General features: G+C 42.9%; 1 protein-coding gene across 7 annotated transcripts in view; it reads left to right on the forward strand.

Annotated features, from left to right (window-relative positions):
* NRXN3 (neurexin 3) overlaps window positions 1–9,979 on the forward strand; it is a 1,738,382-nt gene that overhangs the window by 1,660,450 nt on the left and 67,953 nt on the right. Inside the window, exon 21 of one of the 7 annotated variants that reach the window (XM_010844400.1) lies at window positions 7,209–7,224. The exons of the other annotated variants lie outside the window; for them this stretch is intronic. Within the exon in view, the coding sequence (XP_010842702.1) occupies window positions 7,209–7,224 (16 nt within the window). The remainder of the gene's footprint in view (window positions 1–7,208; window positions 7,225–9,979) is intronic. 7 annotated transcript variants of the gene reach the window in all.

The raw sequence follows: 9,979 nt of genomic DNA on the forward strand, positions 1-9,979 counted from the left end.
TTGTTCCTTTTATGTTTCTGTTATTCTAACACACATACACACGCGCACGCGTGCGTGCGCGCGCGCGCACACACACACACACACACACACACACACACATACAGACCCACACACAGGCGTGAACATAGCCCTTCCGGATGTATGGCATTTCATTGCATGCAATGGGGCTAAAAAGATCTCTGCAGGGCTTTATTAACTGTCTCTTAGGCTAAACATTTTATTCAGTCAAGAATTCTGCAGGGTGAATTTCAAAACAGAGAGCAGGATTCTGACCCACAGATAAGAACTCTTTGTAAGGCACCCACCTTCTCCTGGAGGCCTTTCTTAAGAAGAGGTAGAAGCAAGCATTTCCATTCATCTCAAGTGTATACAGCAAAGACCTCAGTCAGCTGTGTCCCCAGCAGTGAAAATTAGCTTAGTGTGGCAGTTTCTTTAAATGCCTGGAACATATATTTCTTCTGAAAGTAAACGAATAGCATGTGCTAGCTTTTGTGTAAAAAGATTCCTTTGTCAGGGCACCGTTAGTATATATTCGATTTGACTTGTTTGTCAAGAAACAGGTGGGTTTCCCTGGAGCCCCCCAACTTTAATACCCACCTTCTCACACTCACCCTGTGCTCCAGCCAAACCAGATCAGTCTCTTATTCCCATCCTCTCCTCTCTGCTTTCGTGTTTCTAGGCATTGATTTGTGCCATCCACGTGGACTGTCTATTCCCACATCTGCCCACTATTATCCTCTCAAAGCCAAACCTAAAGACCATCATCTCCATGAATTCCTCCCTGCCGTTCCCATCAGCATCTATAACCCTTTCCTCAGAGCCCTTTTCTTCCTTTTTGCTATTATTTAAGGTTATTTATCCCAGACACGTTCCTTATGATCAGCTTCTTGAGGACTGAGATCATTTTAGGTGTCTTTTCTCAATTCAAAGGAATCTCTTCCTAGATAAATTCAGTGGATCCCCTTGGCGTCCTTAGCATCATCTGCTAAACAATCTGCTTACCTCTGTTAAAATGATTGAAACACTATGAGACTTCTGAGTCAATAGCCACTACCCCAAGAGCCCCGGTGACCTGAAGGCCAGCTGCACGCCCCCTAGCGGGCTCGCCTCTGCCCACAGCACAAAGCAGAGGGAGGCCTGGGACAGACCAAGCTGCCAGTACCCAGCTCCAGTGCTACAACCGCTGTCTGTTCTGAGGAATCAGTTCTGCTGCACTGATTGTTAAAAACTGATGTCAAATTTAATCTTACTCCTACTGATATTATTACAACCAGTGTGGCACCTACAGGAGACAGTTAAAGCCACTTACTGTTTATGGAGTTGTGTCTACCATTCACTTCTGCGGAGAAGAATCGAGTGCTCTGAATAAGGACTGGGAATCCTTGAGCATTTTCCCAGTATAGCTGCAGAAGTAATAGAATTGGTACCCAAGCTTAAAATACAGCTAGAGCCATAGATATAGCCTATGATAAAGTATAGAGATAAACTTGTTTCACTGAGGAGTAACTAGGGAATTAGATTCCATTTGGACCTCTAGGTGATGAACAATTGGAAGCCTATTAAAACTATTTTAAATGCAAGCATTTATTGCCTTTTCCTGTGAGATATAACTTATGTGGGAAAGAGTCTTGCCCAGTGTTTTCCTGGCTATACCGCCTATGAAGATATTTAAAACCTGAAGTGTGTTTATTCTGCATTTAACGATGTTTAGAGACTGCCTTGTGTGTTGATGTGTGCTCTGTGACTAGGACTCTATCAGTGATCTCCCCCTGCATGCGTTAATGTGTGCGTTGAAGGGAAGGAGAGCAAGGAACGATAAACTGTATAACGGTGTGGTGTTCAAGGAAGATTTATCTAAGAAAGAACAGTCTGGTGCATTAATGTGAATATTCAAAGATAGATGTTTATCTTAATGGACTCAGAGGTACTTACAAACAGCATAATTGCTGCAGTCATTTTAGAGGGCATTTATTCAGAGCGAGTGCACTTCCTCTTTCTTTTATAGAAAGAATTCTACTGAAACATTTGCGTGACAACAGGACTAGTGTGGCCAAGGAGCCCTACGTTGGTTTTTCCTGGGCTCTGCTCAGTGAAGCCGATTTGGAATGATGAGAAGCAAGACCCAAATCTCTTTGAGGGACACTTACTGGACTTTTTGCAAAAACTAGTCTATTAAAATTTTAAATTGTCCTAATTTCCAGAATGCTACATGATATTTGACTTACTTTAAACCTACAGTCCTACAAATAAGGAATTGACTCCTTGGTACGTGGTTGTAGAATGGCAAGATGGGTTCTTTAGGGTCTTGTCTGGACCAAAGGAACACTTTGTATCTTGAAAGCCAATATAGTCTTCCAGAGAAATTCCTGTTCTTGAGGAACAACTTAGAAAGGTATTGCTGTCTCTGACACCTCCAAAGGTGAGAATTAATGATAATCTGACAAGGATGGGAAACAGACTGCCTCTCCATCCCTCTTCCACTCTTCAAACCTGACTCTTGGCTTGCCCAATTCTGTTTAAGTCAGCAGACATTCCCTAAGTATCTCCTTTTCATTGAAAGATCTATTATGCACCTAAGCTCCAGTCCAGTGTGATGAGAGTCCTGTGGGTGATTTCAAACTAATAATAAATATCACAATATTAATAGCACATCACAAAATCGTAACATCTCTGAGTCACTGATACCTATTCAAGCCACATAATAATAGCATGAGGTTGATGTCCTCTCAGATTTACAGAAGAGGAAACTGGAAGGCAGAGCTCTTATAGTCATCCTGGCCTCTCTCCCCAGGGGCCGAACTGATGCTTTCAGACCCCAAACACAATACTCTTTCCTGATATTATAGCTGGTTATCGATGACACCCCTTCCTTCTCTCAAGTAGCAATTAAGCAGAAGGGAATATAAACCAGATACGCATTAGAAGTCAGAATGTAATAAATATGTTCAGTGAGATTTTAAGAAAGTACTGAGTTAGCATGCTAGAGTATTTTATCTTTCAGCCATAGGATCAGGGCAAAGCTGCATGAAAAATGAATTTAGGCTGGGCTCTAAAGAAGGTTATAGACGAGTTTACCAGCTTTAAGTGGAATGAAATGCAAATAGAGCTGGGGAAGGAGTGATAGAAGCCAGAACATTGTCAGGAACTTATCAGACTTGTTTAAGGCATGGCAAACATTTATTTAATAGTCAGAATGTGGAAGTTCTCATGGGACAAATGTAGCAAAATATAGTGCTACAGAGTTACTTTGGGGCCCAGAGGTGGAGGATCTTGAATGAAAAAGATAATTAAGTTTAGACTTTATTTGATAAGCGGTGGGATAGATTTGAACCAGGAGAGTGGCATGTTGAAAGCCTCATTTTTAATGTAGTGACACTTTGGAGGGTTTATTGAAGAGACAGGGGCAGGGGGTCTGGTTAAAGAATCTCAAGATTCATCTAGGTAAGCAGCCAGGCCAGTAGAAACGAAAAGCAGAGTGACATTTAAAGTATTAGAAATGGGCTTTCCTGGACGTGGTGCCTGGAGGTATCATGCTGAGCAGGGAAGACTCAAAGATGAGCCTGAGGGTTTGGGCTCCTTCCTGGAGAGCAATGACATGACGACAATCAGAGGCAAGAAAGGCAACCGTGGGAGGAACTGATCAGTTCAGTCTAGGATATGTTGATTGCAGATACTCATAAGATTTTCAATTGAAAATATTACTAAGGTAAAATGTTTCTCTCTCCTTACCCAACATTAGAATGATCTCTCCTCTTTCGAATCCCTTTTGGAATCTCATCAGACCACAGAATTGGCATATTGAAGAGCACTGTAATCACTGTGGCAATTTCCAGGTTCTGGTCCTGGATATTATTAAAATGCACCCCTCCCCTACCCACTGGTGAGTTGCTGCTTAGCTGCTCAGTCGTGTCCAACTCTGCAACCCCATGGACTGTAGCCCGCCAGGGCACCTCTGTCCATGGGGATTCTCCAGGCTGGGTTGCCATGCCCGCCTCCGTGGGATCTTCCCACCCCAGGGATTGAACCCAGGTCTCTCACATTGCAGGCAGGTTCTTTACCATCTGAGCCATCAGAGAAGCAGAAGCAGAGACCCCCTCACACGGTGCTTTGCATCGTCTCCATCTCTGGCTGTCTGTTCTTTGTGGATTGCTCTCTCTGTTACGATTGTGTTCAGCCTTAGTTAGGGCTTCCCTGGTGGCTCAGTGGTAAAGAACCCTCCTGCCAACAATGCAGGAGACATGGGTTTGATCGCTGGGCGGGAAGATCCCCTGGAGAAGGAAATGGCAACCCACTCCAGTTTTCTTGCCTGGGGAATCCCATGGACAGAGAGCCTAGCAGACTACAGTCCATAGGGTCGCAAAAGACTTGGACACAACTTAGCAACTAAACAGCTACAATGAAAACAAACATTTAACCTGAAGTGACTGAAGAGGAGATAAATTTTCTCACTTAACCAGAATTCTGGAGGCTAAAAGGTGGAAAACTGCTTGTTTGGACTCATATCACACATCTGACAACATATGAGTCAGTTCCTCCGTTCCTTCTCCTGTCTCTTACGCTTGCCACCTCATGGCCGCAGGGTGGCTGCTGCAGCTCCAAATATCCCATCCAAACTCAAGGAAGAGGGGAAAGCAGTTGGCCTAGCCAAGTCACTCTCGTTTTTTTTAAATTTAATTAATTAATTAATTTTAATTGGAGGCTAATTACTTTACAATATTGTAGTGGTTTTTGCCATACATTGATATGAATCAGCCATGGGTGTACATGTGAAAGTCATTCTCTCTTATTAGGAATAGAATAAGCATTTCCTGAACCCCTCAAAGACTTGCTTTATCATCACTTTGTCCTGATCAATGCCACATGGCCACCACTAGTTGCAAAGGAGGCTTGCTTAGGCTGGTGACATTGCTAGCCCTGGAAGGGAGGAAAAGTGGGACAGATATTGATTATGTCTCCAATACTTGTCTTTGACAATTCACTGTAAAATACTTTGTCGGCAGGGATTATGTTCCCTCAGCCCTCTCCCACCAAGAGCCCCTGGGGGCCTCCTCCTCACCAGGCACTTTTCTGGATATATAGGGGTCTGGAAAGGAAAGTGCTTGAGAAACCAACCCTGGTCTAGTGTGCTAAGAGTTCCTTTTGTGTTTTTGTTCCTCTGAGCAGCCTTAGGAAAGTAGGAGCTTCTGGAAAAATGTTAAAGAAGCTGTTTTTCAGTAACTCTCAAAAAAAAGAGAAGAAAGTGAAAAGACACCATGCTGGGAGGAAATCTATGCTGCTGCAAAAATAGAATAGGGCTCAAGTGCCCCCTTCAGTAATGAATGCATGAAAAGAAGCTTCTTAAATTATAAATGTGGTTTCTCTTGTTTATTGCCCAGTAATCCTGTTCTATTGATTTCTGTTTATTTCCAATCACCTAGAATCAAAAGCTGTGTTGCTTAGAGATCTTGATCCCTAAAAGATTGTCATTAAAGCTACTCTGCTGTATTTTGCTGTTTATTTTCTGCTCGAAGTGATTAAATCAATACAAATACAGACAAAACACTTTCTCCTTTGCTCCCTAGAAGACTAAGGGGGGAAACCTACAGAAAAGCTAAATAAAGACGCTTGGATAAGAAAGACATCCTGTCAAATGACATATTGATTTCTTTCAAAGAGGCCAAGTGTAAATTAAAAATATTCTTCTCACAGTTTTTAAAGATGCCACTGACTCTTCCGAGAGGGCCAGGTTGGAAGGGCAGCCCACTCTTCCTAGGACCAGCCATCTCTCCAGGATCTCACAGGGAAGTCCGCCTCAGTCAGTGCTAGCAGAGTTCCACGGTTCTGTCTAATCTGTTCTCGGTTCTGGTTTTGCCACCCACCACTGCCTCTGTCTATGTTTAAAGAGGTAAAAATTTCCAAAAGATTGTGCTAACATGGTTCTTTTTTCAAGTGGTTGCATTGAAACTCTTCTCAGAATTGGGAAGAAATGGGAATAACCAAGGCATGGGACTTACAATGGGATATTATTTGGAATGTTATTAAACAGTGGTCTAGAAAGATCTGGAGGAGAGGAGAGGCAGGAAGCAGGGACCATAGAGGAGCCATCCCAGTATAGGAACTGTGCCCATATAGGAGCCATCCTAGGGCAAGAGTCCTTTCTCCCAAAGTACCGTGGAGAGAATCAGGCTGGTTATATCCACCCCACAGTCATGAGGCCAGCAGTAAAGGCACAAATGACCCCATACCTAAACTACTTGTTATAATTTGAATTTCTGAAAACCACCTCAGACCTCTTTGGCCTGTTCGAAAACATTTTGCAGAATTGTCCTCAGGGGCAACTGTGAAATCCACAGGAACCAGTGTAAAGTAAGAAAGAAGGAAGAAATATTAAGGGATGAATTCAATAAAAATGTTGGATTCATTTTACTCCCACCTAGGAGGGGTCCCAAGACTCTTGTGCTTGTGTGGCATAGGAGGCTGTCTGTGTAGATGGGGTGGCTGGAACAGAGGTGGACGCACATATGGTCTGCATCCCATCTGCTTGTGCACATGCTCCCTTCTCCTGTTGAACTTATGAAACACAAATTCAGGAATAAAGTGGTTCAGGATTTCAAGATGGTGAGAGCAGATCATTAGACCAAGCACAAGGTCCTTGCGAGCACAGACCCCTATGTGACTACATAGGTCTCAGGCCTGGGATGACACCTGCTATATTTCTGATACCTACTTTAATAATAAATGGGTGCTGTTGCTTATAAACTGAAACTGGAAAACGTTGTTAGCCTTGCCATCCATCAGAAACGATGAGAAATGAGTAGTCTTGTCCCTTCCCACATAGAAAGTCTCTTGTGTTTGGTTTTGTAAGTTGTTTTGAGTCTGTATAGAGCATGGGGTCATCTATTTAAGGCTAGTTGCAGCCTAAGAACAAGAAAGTGACTTCTGGAGGGTAACTGAGTCCATCTGGGTTCCCAGTTTTCTCGTGGAACAGTACCTGAAGACTTTCTCTAAGTTGGGACTTATAATACAAATCAAAGAGCTGCATTTGAATCTGTCTCCCCATCTTTCTCTGTGGGAGGTTGGTACTGTCTTCCAGAGATGAGTAACCAGGGGTCGGTTTTCATTACCCAGCTGAACTCCTTTGCATTTTCTCTCTCTTGGGGGTTGATGTCAGGTTCTTGAGTTGGCTGTCATTGTCCTCTCCAGTTCGGACTCAGGCTTACTCACCGCAGATCACCCTTAAGTCAAGTGTCAGAGGCACAAACCTTGCTTCAACCACTGCTGTGGTTCTGACACCCATAGCTGACTTTTCTCACGATACATGACGTGGCTGAGTAGGAGGTTCTCTTTTCAGAGTAATGAGGAATAGACAACCTTGTCTTTCTCTCACTTGTATCTTACATTCAATCCATTGCATTTGACTGTTTGGGTTAAGTTTTCTGTGCCACATGCTAAGTTCTGGATAGTACTAATACCTCTTCCTTCTTGTTCGTTCTACATGGTCTTGAGCTTGCATTTCTTAGTTTCTTGTTTACTAGGCATGGGCTTCAAACATGCTTAGTTTTGTAAGATAACGATCTTCAACTCTCCTCTACCCTCCAGACCTGTTGGACATTCACGTGTGTTGCACACTCTTTGGTGTAAGTGGCCTACCACTGACAAGATAAAGACAAGGTTATGTTTGGTCCCCAGCATTTGGCTGTTGCCTCGTTCCTTTCTCTTCCGCTCAGCTGGCACGCCTAGTTCATCGTAAGACCGAAAACGGAGAGCCACTGCTACTTGCTCTGGACTGAATGGCTATGTTACGTCTCTTTTCAGACTTGCTGACCGAAATCTAGGAATGACCTTGTTCTGTGACTCCTTGCTATCCTTTAATGTTAGGGCTTATTAAGTCTTCTAAGCTGTGCTCTCAACCTGCAAGGAAGGGCCATGTCTCCTGTGTTCAGTGATAAGGTTAAGCAACGAAAAAGAGGGCCAAGAGGAAGATGAGTTCACAAAGAAATATGACTTTACTTTTCCTCGTTTTTTTCCCCCAAACTCATTCCTTCTTCCTGAACTGTGGAGCAAGAAAGAATAAACATGGATAAATGACTCATACCATCAAAACACAGTGATGCTTTGCAGAATCCAGACTATTCATAATTTCAACATCCATTGATTGATGCCTATGTCACTGTGGGTCATATTAATATTTGGCCTTGGTCCCTCACCCTCTAAAAACAAATGCTTGATTTTGGTATTATCATTAGGATAAAGACCTCAGCTTAGAAATTAATCTCCAACTCAAAAAAAAAAAAAGAGAGAGAGAGAGAAAGACGAGGGAACAAGAAGGTGAGCAAGCAGGAAACATAGGTTAGGTCATTGGAAAGTGAAAGTCTCTCAGTCGTGTCTTACTCTTTGCAACCTCATGGACTGGAGCCCCTCAGGCTCTTCTGTCCATGGAATTCTCCAGGCAAGAATACTGGCGTGGGTAGCCATTCTCTTCTCCAGGGGATCTCCCCAACCCAAGGATCGAACCCAGGTCTCCTGCATTGCAGGCGGATTCTTTACCATCTGAGCCACCAGGGAAGCCCTAGGTCTTTGGAGCTTGAGCTCCAGTTGTTGGCATTCCTTTGTCATGGTTAGACCCTCCATACTCCAAACAAGGTTTGTGGTGAAAGCCGGAAGAGTTCACAGAGGAACGCAGCCAAGCCTTTCTGATTAGCAGTCCTGGAGAGGGCTGCACCAATAAGAAAAGCATCCATTAAAGCCAGACCTTTGTGTGCACATAATCAATAGGCTCTTGATCTAGATTCCTGAAGATGTGTCTGGTTGGGTAGCTGTGGGTTTTTTTGGAGTTTTTTTTTTTTTTCCCCTGCCTTCTAAATAATATGTAATTTCTCTGGGCCAAGAAATAAATTGAAAGGATTTAGAGGGATTTGCTTATCAGTGGAACACCACGTAGCATTACATTCCTCCTGCTTTGGGGAAGGTACATTGAAGTTTGGTTAATCTTCTGTGGTTCAATACTCCTCTTGCCTCTGTCAGGCTGCCTTGAACAACAGATAGATTAATCCCCCTTTACCCACTCTCCTCTCCCTCCTCCCTCTCCTCTCTCTTGATCCACCCTTTTTTTTTGAGCAGATGGAAGAAAAATCTTCCATCTGAAAGGAAAAAAAAAGAAGATATTGCATCATATTTATTTATATAATCCTACAGGACTTCAAGGATAGAAATAAAGGACGCCAATCTTTGGCACAAAGTTTGGCTGAGCTTAGCTTGGTTTTTTTATACTGTTAATTAAATCTTGAGTCTACAAAGGGATTTCCTTAAAGGTTAATTCATTAGAACAATTTATTATAAATCATGTCATTCTTTATTCTGCTCCAGTATATGTGTGGAGCAGGGGGGCAGGGGTGGAAGGGGAAATGTGCAGGCTATTGCCAGTGGGCAGAGTTTAGAGGGAAGCTGGTGATACCTTGGCTTGGATTCTGTACAGTCTACCATCTTTAATGATAATGAATAATAAATGTTTTGTAGTAAATGCCATTGATGAGCCTCATATTCATTTCAAGCTTTGTATTACAGTTGATGGTTTAGCATCACTCAGTGCGTTCTCGTTGGGCCTGGCTCCAGTCCTGGCAGTCTGTAAACTCCACGAGGACAGAGACTGGCTCAGCCTAGCCCCTCAGCACAGTGACTGACGCATGATAGGCTGTTGTTGACATTTGTTGAGGGAAGACTGATTGAATGAGTAATTACATACATCTATAAAATCATATATCCAGAAAAATGAGGGTTTTCTTGGTTTGTTGCTTGCTTTTATTTTTTATATTCAGTTTTCTGACAGAGCTTAGTTTTAATTAACTAATTTGGTCATGCTGAATGCAATGTCTGTAGCCCAGGTCAATTCTCTTAAAACCTTCTCATTCTAAGGAAATATGAGCCAAGTAAAATATGTGTGTAGTCGTATCTTACTTGGCAAGGGGCTATCTCCAGATAGAAGAAAGTAATGTCTTGAAAA

Source organism: Bison bison, unplaced genomic scaffold (assembly GCF_000754665.1).
Source record: "Bison bison bison isolate TAMUID 2011002044 unplaced genomic scaffold, Bison_UMD1.0 scf7180017864201, whole genome shotgun sequence".
Classification (NCBI taxonomy): domain Eukaryota; kingdom Metazoa; phylum Chordata; class Mammalia; order Artiodactyla; family Bovidae; genus Bison; species Bison bison.